At 40.0% G+C, this 12,185-nt stretch overlaps 1 protein-coding gene across 2 annotated transcripts in view; it reads right to left on the bottom strand.

Moving 5' to 3' along the window:
- Window positions 1-3,205, bottom strand: part of FBLN5 (fibulin 5) — a 49,978-nt gene extending 46,773 nt beyond the window's left edge. The window contains exons 1-2 of one of the 2 annotated variants that reach the window (XM_056493519.1): window positions 2,732-3,205; window positions 579-633 (exon numbers count right to left, since the gene is read on the bottom strand). In XM_056493519.1, the coding sequence (XP_056349494.1) occupies window positions 579-633; window positions 2,732-2,823 (147 nt within the window). In that variant the 5' untranslated portion in view covers window positions 2,824-3,205. The remainder of the gene's footprint in view (window positions 1-578; window positions 634-2,731) is intronic. The other variant, XM_056493518.1, reaches the window with a different exon arrangement.
- Window positions 3,206-12,185: the final 8,980 nt, after the last annotated feature.

Below are 12,185 nucleotides of genomic sequence, written 5' to 3'. Positions count from 1 at the left end.
TGATTTAAAGTTACTTGGAGCCCAAGCACACAAAGAACTAATGATTCTGCTATTTCAAGAACTGGACTGGTTTACTTCCATCCACCCTCTTGAACAGAAATGGCAAAATTTCTGTTCATAAGCATAAGCAAAAATGAAAACTGGGATACAGTCATTCAGGATCACTGTCAAAAATTAAACAATCTTAAGACGTGATCCTGCTAAACACAGAAAATGTGCATTTATATGAAAGAATTTTCCAAATATGGACATTTCTCACAATAGAACTGAGCAGTCTCTTGTCTCATGGGATAGTTTTTTCTTATTTCCTGTTCCAGAGGAGAATTAGATTTTCAGTCAGGTCCAGGTTTCTACAGGGATATTTTGCTGAGCTGGCAAGGATGAGTCAATAAGCTCAATTCATGTTCAACTCCAGAATCCTGCTGGCTCCAAGTTCTCCCCTCTAAACCCTTAGACCACACAACTTCCTTTTCATGTAAACCCCAGACCACAGAGCTTCCTATCCACCTGCTAGCCAGTTAAGTTTCATGCCATATAGCACTTCAGTACAAACCAGTACATACATCTCTGCATCTCACCTGTGCTTTTCCAGGGCTTGAAAGGCAGACAGCCAGTGTGAAAGCAGTCAGTATCCTGTAATGTGCATAGAAAATAGGCTGAAAACCTTCTGATATCCAGGCTTATTACACAGAATAAATACATATGGCCAAATTAATTTCTAGTGACACTTCAGTGTATTCCACAGTTTCACTAACATGAATTTGGCCTCTGGAGAAGGAGTAATATAACTGTGGGCCAGATTCAGGTCTCAGAGCCAGTGACTCTGATGGTACTTTGGTTTTATGTAACTGGGATTGAAATCAGACTGTACATGTCTATGGACTAATCAAATTTTTATGACACCCCATACAGCAGCTGTTAAAAGAACAAGCGTGCAATATTCAATATAGCTGGTTTGCCCCTCTCTGACACCTTTCTTTTGCAGAAATGAAAGCTTCTCTTGCACACTGTGCACATTTTACAGATGGGTAAACCAGAGCAAGGCCCTGCCTGAGCTCCCAGTATGAATGTTGGCAGGGCTGCTGACACGTCACGCAGGAGGTCCTGAATCCAAGCCAGCCGCTCCAACCGCTAAACCACATTTCATCCCCAGGAGGCTCTATCTGAGATGAATCCATTTTCTTGGGGCCAGATTCTGTCCCTTTACTTAGTCTCGAAGGAGACACACTGTGCCAGGTCACCAGCTAGCAGAAGCCGTTATCTTCAATGGAGCCTTCCCCAGGTATATCATCTCCACATCTAGTGGTCCCTACTGTGTCTCACTCCACTGCAACTGAAAGAAGAGGATCCCTTTCTGAAAGAGCCCTACACCAATTTTCGGAGCTCCTTACCAGGAGCACAAAAATTATGGTCAAGTAACCTCCCATCTCCAAATATTTGCTAACAGACAGAAAACCATGAAAGCACAATCAGAAACTATTTTTTTCTAGGTCCTGTGGATTTCAGTGTTTTGCTGCTGATTCATATAAAACTTCCCAGTATCATTAGACCCACACCTTTCTTCTCCTGGATTGTAATTCTAAATGGCAATTGTATACAATACATTCCCACAAAAAACCAGTACAGGAAGCAGGGGATATTTTAGGTAGCCTTAGTTCTCCTACCCATGTGAGCTGCCAACTTTCTCTCTTAGAGCTGTCCCTGATTTCCAGAGTGCAAACTGAGCTGCTGAGCAAGACCTTCAAATGCATCAGACAAAACCACACACAATGACCGACACATTACAACAACTTTGTTTTAAATGAGAAGACAGGGACAAGCTCTGAAAAGTAAACATAAACCCTAAAATTGTTGTTCATAGTGCTGTGGAAACAAATTGTGCTTTGAGTGAAGGAAAGGCAAATTCTGCACAGTTTTCATTAGAGTCCAATGTAAAGCATTTGAACTACAATTTTATCCATTTAGGTTTGCACTTAATTTATTGATTCTTCAAATCTTTTTGAAGAGATTTTAAAGTGTGCACTTCTATAAAGACTGCATACTCACTTGGCATATAGCAAGAACAGCAGTGGGAGGGAATAAGGAAATACAACAGGTTATAGCAGAAGACTGACATACACAGCAACTGGGCTATACTGCACATTGCTGCAGGACAGTGCACGATAACAAAATCCCTCATAAAACAGTCAGACAAACCTCAGATTTTTAGACAGTCTTTAGTTTCCTTTGCTACAAGAGGGGAGAGGGTGACCTTACTGCCTCATACGTGTTCTGTCTGCACTCATGATCTCAATTTGCTCGTTACTTTAGATATAAAATCCCCTCAAGAATTATTAACAGACATGCAGCACAACCTATCAACACTATATGCAGCTGGTCACAGTAGCTTGCCCAGCAGGCAAAATATTTTAAACAAGTAATTAACTTCTGCAATAGTAACTAATTAAGTTCAATCAATCAATCAATCACTGCAGCCAGTGGGATCCTTGCTGCTGCAGTTCAGCACTCCTGCAGATGCGCAGAGTACAAGCACAGATCAAGAAGGAACTCGTCAGAGACAGCACAGCTTTAATAACAGGCAGATCGTCTTTCCCCACCTCTGACCATTGAGATCCCGTCTCTTTGCAAATGGCTTTTGCAAGTGCATTGGCATATCATGTCCCTGCCACAGCTATTTTCCACAAGTAGTTTTCCCGTCAGTAAATAAAGAAGTTTCATGCATACCACTTACCTTCTTAATCCTTGCATGGCCAAAACCGTTGGGAAAAGGTGGAAAAAAACCAGAGTCTGTGCTGATGAATAACTAGAAAGTTTTCCAAACATTACCCTTTGCTAGCACTTCAGTTCCTCTGTCATTTATAGTCCAAAGAATGAAATGGCAAGTAAAGGAGAAGATCGGGAGCCGTCTGTACCTCCTCAGACACTGGAGAGAATACAGAGAAAGCACCTGGTTTTGCTTAGTTCTCTTCTGTAATTCAGCATTAAACCAATTGGAGGAGGAATGTTAAAAATGAACACTTCATTTTCTAAGTATGTTAAACAATGCAAATGGGGGCCTCAGCCTGGGACAGCTGGTTTAGATTACAAAGCTCACCAACTGGCTAGACTCCTCACAACAACCTCGAGCAGCCTGCCAGGATAAAACACTAACAGCTTGAAGGAAAGCCTCTCCCGCTGCAAACTTCACAGTTAAATGTGCCTCAGAGCAGAGAGCACCGTTATTGGACAGAAACTCTTATCAAGGGACTGGAGAAGGGAAGGGATTGTTTTCCTTGCTCTGAGAACAAAAAAAAAAAGCCAGGCTTTTTTGGAGGCCCTCTAGCTGGTGTCCTGGACAATGAATATGCAAGACTCGCTGCTCTGTGCCAATGGCATACTGATGAAAGGTCTGACCCTCTGGGAGGTGAATAACTCAGATGCATGACGATCACAGCTACAGGAACTATATTGCTTGGGGACTATTTGAAAACAGGAATAAACAAATTAAACATTCAAAGGAAAACAAATGGCTTGCCTGCAAACACTGGCCCTTCTTAAACTGACCCCACACTTAAGGGAGCAGTTTATGACATGAAATATTTCTTCAGGAAAAGCATAACTTGCAGATCTCCAGTTATGACTGAAGAGGAAGGAAATAAAGTACTTTTTCAGGTGTTTTGCAACTTTGCCATAGGCAGGGCTTTAGTAGGTCAAGCAGAACACTTATGGGATGTGAAAGGTAAGCAATCAGATGCAGCAAAGATTATAGTAAATCCCAAGATGAACACTGAAATTAAACACAGACATGCTCATCAAACAACTAGTTTGAATTACTGTTGAGTCTCCCATTTGAGAAAATCCTTTATTTCTAAAGAACCTGAAATTATTATCATGCGTCTCTGTGTAACAGATTGAGAAACATAAGCACAGTTGTCATAACAGATAGTAATAAAATCAGCCTCTAAGCATCGACATCCAGCTTGAGATAAAAAGACTGAGCTTCTTTAGGGGTCCTGAGCCCCCACAAGTTGTATTGGAGCCAATGGGAAGTTCAAGAGCTCTGTGGCTATAACTGTCCAATTTACCTTTCAAAAATGATAGCACCAGAGGCTCTGGGCCATTTCTGACTGTTTGTCTCTCAGTGACTTGCTTGCATCACTTGTACTGCATGGAAAATTAAACATTCACTCGGAATCATTCAGTGTCTATACATTTGCAGATAAACAAGGACCAATTTACTTTAAATAAAGTTCCCAAAAGCCTAACAAAAACTCACACAAGTGACTTCTGAAGAAGCTGCTGGGCATGTTGTGAAGGAATTTTGTCATGGGTCAGAAAACAGGCAAGAGAGGATAGAAAGCAAAAACCAGGAAAATTTTCATTGTGGCAAATGCTTAACAGTGAGTATTCTCACTGCACCATACCACCAGTTTCTCAATACACTCAATAACCTGGAGAGAGCTAACAGATCTAAGAGTAGCAGTGCTTACTGTATGTTAGAAGTGAGAAAACCTACCGAAACAATGAGAAACAGCTTTACAGGAAAGCAAATGCTCTGCGAATCCAGCTGTGTGGATGGAGAGCTTGCTTCATCTGATGATACTTCACTTGCTAATCCACTGAATTTTTTCTACAATCACATGGTAAAATCATTGCACGCATGCCAGAACCACTGTATGAGTGCAACACCAGTCTGCTCCCAAATAATTGCCTCAGAGTTCTGATCCATCAGCCAATTGGCAGAGGTGCTCCAGCCCTGGAGACAGGAGGTGAATCCAGATCTCATCACCTAAGGGGCTCCCTTAAGAAGATATACTGTACAAATGTTTTGGTTTTTCCTGTCTCCATCTGACAGCTGGAGTGGATAAAAACCAGAGTATAAAAAGAGTACCAAACCACAACCTGGGCTAGTTTACAGCATGGTGACTGTTTTTTTTCCAAAATAAAAGGATTTGATGTTGTGGCTAAGTGGAATTTCTGCAGTACCTTTCTGTAACTACCATCAGTCATGAAACAATGAGATGCAGCTACAGCCTTTTCACAACTCGGTTTGGTATGAAGGGCTGCAAAAAGAAAGGATTTTGTAGTGCATAAACCCCCTTCTGTTCACCCTGTAAAAATGGACAATTCAATGCATCTTTCAACACCTTGTGCTGACACCTTCAGCATTTATGCTTAAGATGGTGACTAAACTTCATGTGTAGTGGTGCTCTAACTTCAATGGTCTCAAATATCCCTCCATGTTATAAAATCCATTACTTTATTTGGATAGGCTTGAGACTGCCTTTGTCTTCATGAGGAAGTACAGAACTCTCACCCAGTATAAAATGGGGCTCTGTTAAACAACTATGTTCTCAAAGTTTGCTTTGTGTACAGCTAGGGTTGAAACTATATCTCCAATTAAGACTTGGATTTTGAAAATTGTATAATATATAATTAGAGGGACATAAACCGTGTTGTTTAACTTTACTCTCTTTGGATGAGACAGCTGCACATATGAATTGAACCACGCTCCTGCAGATAAAGTACAGCATTGGATGAACAGGAGTCCTCAGCACTGGAGAACATAATCTGACAGATTCTAAATGCTAAGACAAAAGCTGTAAATAGGTCAGGGAACTTAAGAATAGTCAATTACCCTCAGTACAGTGAACAGAAAATCTTCTAGCAGAAACAAGTCCTTATCCTCTTTCACAACATTTCATCTCCTTTTTAAACTCTAATTTTGTTCTTACACTTGTCCTGAACCACATCTGTCAAACAAACTTCTTGGATGTTCTTGTCATTTTTAAGAGTTCCCTCATTCTGAACATTTTCAAGAAAATCACAAACTGTGATTTTCCAATAACTGACACTTTAGGCCCTACATGTCCAAGCTTTAGATGCTAGAAACATTCATTTTGCTCCTACCAAATCGTATGGAACCAACTGTTTTTACCAGCAAAAATGGTAAAACACTCAGAGCAAAACTGCTGGGCACTTGCAGAAACAACTGTGTTTTGACAGTATCTAAGCTCCATGAGATTCACAAGCTGAGCTTTTGCCTGACTGTGGAGATTGATCTAAGTGTTCTTGGAGACTGTCAAGTAAGCAAGCTTTTGATATTGTCACATGTTGATGTTACAGTGATTTGACATACAGACATCTTACCCTACTGTCACATGAATAGCACCAAGCACACTGGAAACATGGTCTCAAACCCTAATTCCACCTGAGAAAGAGTAGGGCTCATTTATTCCACCTTCCAGAAAAGAATCTCAGTTGCAAACTCCTGGTGTTTGGGGAGAGTTCCCTATAATTTTTCAAAGACTACCTTAGATTATCTGCTTCGTTCACTGTCTGAATTATAATTGCTATCTCATAACATGAATGATGCAATAACATGTTCCAGATGGCTCAGGCCAGAAGCTTAAAAGCACAGCCCTACATATATTTTCCTTTCCCAGCCAAACATAACACAAGCTAGAATTAACAGTGAAAATTAACCTAGTATGTAATTGTAAAGACATCAGCAGTGCTAATTAAAATGTTATGGGTCCCTGAGATGTTGTGGTGTGTTGATCTGCAGTTCACAGTACAATTTTTAGGAAGGAGAAAATGTAATAGTTCCTGTTGTGCTGCCATCTCTTGGGGCTCAGCTGCCTCAGCGTGGTACAGTTACTTGCTCCTTTAGATAAGGAGTATTGGGATCTAGCAGGTACATACCAAAACCCAAACAGAACCATTTCAGGAATATTCCCTTTAGCGAGATCAGGTTCATGATCACCTGTTTCGCTGTAGTACTTTCTAGGACAGTCTAAGAAGATGCCTGAGGCAAAAGAGAGTAATATTCTTGGAAGAATTCTTCAGTATTGTTCAGGGCTTTTTTAACCCAATAGAAGTAAGGTAAACAAGCAAACTAAATTATTACTGTAACTTTCTCAGGAAAAACCAGAGCCCTTCGCAGCACGTTTGATGTATGCAACAACTCTCAGCAGAGAGTAGTAATTATTAGTAGTAATAGTTTGCAACAGCCTGCAACATTCCTCTTGAGTTTTCAATCCTTAGAGGACCGACATTAGTACTTTTAAAATATGTTCCTGCAAAAAGTGCATGGAACATCATCCTGTACCTAAAGACAAAAGAGGTACTTGAGAACTCCTATTTCCCTCTTGGCTGCTTGGAGTATCCAAGAACAAGGTGCCCCAGCTCATTGTTCATATCTTACTTCTTTTTTTGTTGAATCTGAGCATAGCTCTGGTAACTGCAGTTCACATTTTGCCTGAAACTAGACAGATATTTTAGTTTGTTTTTGTTTATTTTACAAGATTGACATGTACATAAACTGGGCTGTAGCCTTCTCTGCATTTTTTAAATGGTCTAGACAATGTGGTTGAAAACAATGCTCTTTAATCTTGTCACAGAATGTTTACCAGCCACTTTTATTAGCAAGCATAAATTCTTTATGGCCCGTTTCAGCAAATAATGACCTTCCATAAATAAAGAACTAAAATTCTTAATACTTCTGGACCAAGACTAAAGTCTGTTTCACAGTTGGAGCAAGCCAACATTCAGTCTTTGCAAGTGCCTGGATACATAAACCATTGGGCTCCAATTACGACCAGACAGTTAGAAGTATGTACTAAAACCTTCCTTAGAAATATTCAGGACTGATTTATTTCATGCTAAAATGCCTCAGGACTGCTGTGTCCTCTGCAGTTTCCCAAGCCCTATACTTACACAAGCACCACACTGGGCACATCTGGCACAGTAGGACTGGGCAGTACCTTAAAACAGCTCATTGGAGACAGTGGTTCACCTTTACTGGTTAACTGGCAGCTTTCCCTGGCTGCTGGGCATCAGTGCCACTAAAACATCAGCTTCACCTGTGCTTCCTCGGCTCCCAGGTACTTTAATTCCACCACATGGAACTGAAATTTTAGGTGGGCTTTGCGGTTGGGGCTCGTTTTGTTTTGGTTTTTGGGTTTTTTGTTTTTGGTTTTTTTTTTTTTTCAGATTTAGTTGGGAATCCTTTCTCCTTTTTATTCTGCTTTGGCAATTCACTTTGTTTTTATCCAGAGCAAAAGATCAGCCACTGTAACATTGAGCATATTCTGCATTTTCCATTAAAACACTTCAGGTTCTGAATAAACCCAAACAAGTCTGTGGAAATGCCATCTCTCAACAGGGTGTTTGAATGTTCACAAGTATGTGCACTGTTTTTTTAAGAGCACCTGCCAGAACCCTGGTGATGAATCCAGAGTAGAAAATATTTGACATCAACCTTCTCTTCCAGAGCTTCTCCTCTTCCAAGTGGTGGAAAACAGTTCCTTAAAACATGCTTCACTCTCACAGGTGAATGAATACAACATAAGCAAAAACTCCTGGCTTCTTTTTCCAATAAGACACTTGGCACATTTTTGGGTCTTTTCCATATCTTAAGATTTTTGGGGTTATATATTAGTCAAATTTAGGAGCGGCAGAAAGTTTTCCTTTATGGAGAGAAATAATTTAAACTGTTTTGTACTTTCTCAACTGCCTTCCTAACCCCAGAAGACATTTATAAACTTTTCTTCTATTTTAAGAACTACTACACTTAATTTACTTATTCCCACAGCAGGGATGACACCTTTTCAAAAAATTACCTGTTTACTTTTGTGACCTAACCATGCCATTCATAAGAACTGGCTATGAAACTGGGTGGTAAACATGATGTGTGTTGTCTGTTTTCAGAACCATTATCCACTGCTCTGCAGTAACAAGTGCTGCTGTAAGGCAGGAATTTAGCATGCTGAACATAGAAATTCCACTGAGCAGAGATGTACTCCCATTTCCTAGTTGTGCTGTATGTGATGCAGAGCTTACAAAGTCTTGAAACAGAATGCAGTTTCTAAAACAGAGTCTTTTGTTTGGTTTTTTTTTTTTAATATGCTGGCCTTTGCCTTGACTTGCAGTGGTTGCCACAGCAAAAGCAACAGAATAGTACCAGGAATTACCCACTCAGAAGCAGCCTGGCCATGCCCAGGGCTCCAATCCATTCAGGAATTGTGGGGTACCAGAACCTCAAGCAGCCATGGCAAAAGTCAGTGGAACTGGACCCATCTTCCTACAGAGGCACTTGTACTGCAAACAGAGCCCACAGCCAGAGCCTGATAAATCAATCAGTCCCCATTTTGTCCACAGTTCCATAACAAAATTCAAGTTGAAGTTGTGCCAGATAAAGAAAATAGAAAAGAACAAAAACTCTTGACAGGTTAAATGTGAAAAACAGAAAGTCAGGCCAAGAAGGTTTGTGAAACAAATCATAAGAAGCATAAAAGCTAATAATAAATTCTTTTTCGGACACACCAACAACAGGAAAACTGCCAAACAGTCTGCAAAGCCAACAGATGAACAAGGTATGAAAATAGTGCTTAGAAAAGATAAAATCACTGTAGAAGGTGAAGTGTTTCTTCTTCATCGGCATTTTCAAGAGATTACCATAGCGGAATTAAAAAAAAAAAAAAAAAAAAAAGAAAAAAGAAAAAGAAGTAAAAACAAACAAATCTAGTTTGGGAGGATATGTCTAAATTGAAATGCCAGCAGGAGAGGTTGTAGAACAAATCAAGAACATGAAGAAAAACCATTCATCAGAACTCACTTAACATTTAGAAATTAAGTGTTGTGAACTGAATTAAATATGACCATTTGCAACAGCTGAACTGTTTATCTGAAGTGCAATCTCTCACAAAATTGCCTTGGTGCTAGAAGAGAATACCAAATACAATCCTGTATTTCATGGGTTTATATATAATGGTTGATAAAATACAGAACAGTAAACCCAAAACATCTGGAAATCAGTAGCACAGCACAGGAGACAGTGAATTTCAGGAAGAATTTCATCATGGAAAGGGTTGTTAAGCATTGGCATGGACTGTCCAGGAAGATGGTGGAGTCACCATCCCTGAAGATGTTCAAAAAATGACTGGATGTGTCACTTAGTGCCATAGTCTGGTTGATGCGGTGATCTATTAAAGGTTGGACTCGATGGTCTTAATGGTCTTTTCCAATCTTAATGATTCTGTGATCTTTTAGGCATAGATTTTCTTGGAGACTATCCTTAAGAACTGCATCTCTCAGAAAAATAGCTCTGCTCCAGGGTACAGAGGTTTATTTTTGCATTTACTCTAGCCCTGTGCAATTGAAACAGGCTCTAGCCAACTCCATTTGAGTTTCTAGTGAGAATATTTCCTTTCATGAACTAAATCACCTAGTCCCATTTGGCCAGGGCAGTGAAGGCTTCAGGTTGCCAGCAAAGCATCAGGCTATTTAAGTACCTGTACAAGGCAGTTGGAACCACTAATTCAGTTCAGAACATCGGAGCCTGAGTGCAGCGGGCTCCCTGAATCTCTAGCCCTGCTTATTTGGCAGGTTCTGGGAAGCACACCAGAGTTGCTGTTCTGTTCAGAGCCCAGCAAGGACAGAGGGACCACCTGCAACCCCTCTGCCTGCAGTGGCACTCTGCAAGTCCTTCATCCAGAGAACTCTGCAGACAATGTGCTATTCAGTCTGCACTTGGGGCCAGACAGATCTGGCAATCCTAGTTATGACTCATTAATTTTCATTAGAATCCTGTACTCCTCAAATTTTTGTAGTTTCATAATAAGCCTTCTCTAAGTTAGCTGAAAACTGTTACATCTGTTACTGCTCCTATTGTCAAAAATAAGGCAGTGTTCTGTTAGCCTTCATTTTTATTGGCATCAACTACTTAAGCATAGAGCAAAGTGCAGTCTAAATATTTTCCAAATCCATTTCCAGAAAAAGTTTGTTTTAATTACTGTTTTTCAATGCTCCAGTCTACCATTCAAACCACTTTCTCCACTATAATTTTACTCCTGCTACAATTTAGTGTTGTATCCATGGTATGACATGTAAACCAAAACATACAAGTGAACCAGAATCAACTCAGTAATTTGCTAGTAGTTCTGAAAATACCCTTTTATTTCAAACAAAAGCATCACTCAAATACTGAAACATCTTATAACAATAAAGTACTGCAGGAGATAAGGAAACAGTTTTATATAAAGGTTAATTTTACAATCTGTGGTTGGCTTTCTCCATGACTAGCTGAAACCTGAATCCCTTATTTCCTTTTCTCTATGTAGCTTCTCAGACACCTGCATCCAAATAGTGTCTGGAATGCCTCTCATGGTATCACTTCTCCTGACAAAGTGACCTTACCAGTCTCTACAACTACCTGAAAGGAGGTTGTAGCCAGGCGGGAATCAGTCTCTTCTTCCAGGCAAGAAGATGAGAGGACAGCAGCCTCAAGCTGCCACAGGGAAGGCTCAGATTGGACATCAGGAGGAATTTCTTCACAGAAAGAGTTGTCAAGCAATGCCACTGTGCCATGGTCTAGCTGACAACGTGTGTTTCAGTCAAAGCTTAATGATGAACTCAATTATCTCAGAAGTCTTTTCCAACCTAATGGATTCTGTAAAATAATGTTTGCAGCTTTTATCTCTTGTACTTGTTCCCATTTAAAAACTAGTATTCTTATCCAACTTCTTATCCCTGATTTACTCAAAACTGCTACTACTTCTTACTTTGCTCTATTTACATTCAGTTGACAATTTGTTGCCTAGGCTAAATATATTTTTGTTAGTAATACTACATTAGCAGTTCAGGAAATTCATGGATTCAGGCTACCTAAGTTGTACAAGTGAGAGTAGCTTTATTTAGTTCTAAAAATCCAGCTGCCTCTGCCAAACTTAATGTGGGCTTCTGTCTTTCTCAGCAGCCTTGAAAAGGTCAAAATCCTTTTCAAAACCTTAGAATAGCCTTAGCTCCCTACTCCAAAAAAAGTAAAATTTGAAGTGTTATAACTCTTGGGCTTTCTGTTCTCAGAGGACTGTGTTTAACAGTGCTTCTCATTCTAGGGAGTCAGGAGATGCCACTGGTCAGTTTTTATTAACTCAAAATCAACCATCTGACTTTGTTCACATGGTAGGACAGCCTTGGCAGAAAGCTCCAAATGACCAAATATGCATGTGTGATATGTGTGTGTGTTACACACTTCTTTCTCCTAACCCCTTGGGCTATTCCATCAACAAACATTACCTACTAAGGGGCTGTACTATATTGCTGGCTAATAGCTACTGTTTCATAAGTGATGTGAAATAAATAGTTCCTAGCTGCCTCAAATCTGTAAAACCTCCTTGGTCTGTACTCCCACATCTGATCATGCT

The sequence above is a fragment of the Oenanthe melanoleuca genome, chromosome 5, assembly GCF_029582105.1.
Source record: "Oenanthe melanoleuca isolate GR-GAL-2019-014 chromosome 5, OMel1.0, whole genome shotgun sequence".
In the NCBI taxonomy this organism is placed as follows: domain Eukaryota; kingdom Metazoa; phylum Chordata; class Aves; order Passeriformes; family Muscicapidae; genus Oenanthe; species Oenanthe melanoleuca.
The sequence above is the reverse complement of the archived record's forward strand: the minus strand, read 5'-3'. Positions and strand labels throughout refer to the sequence as shown.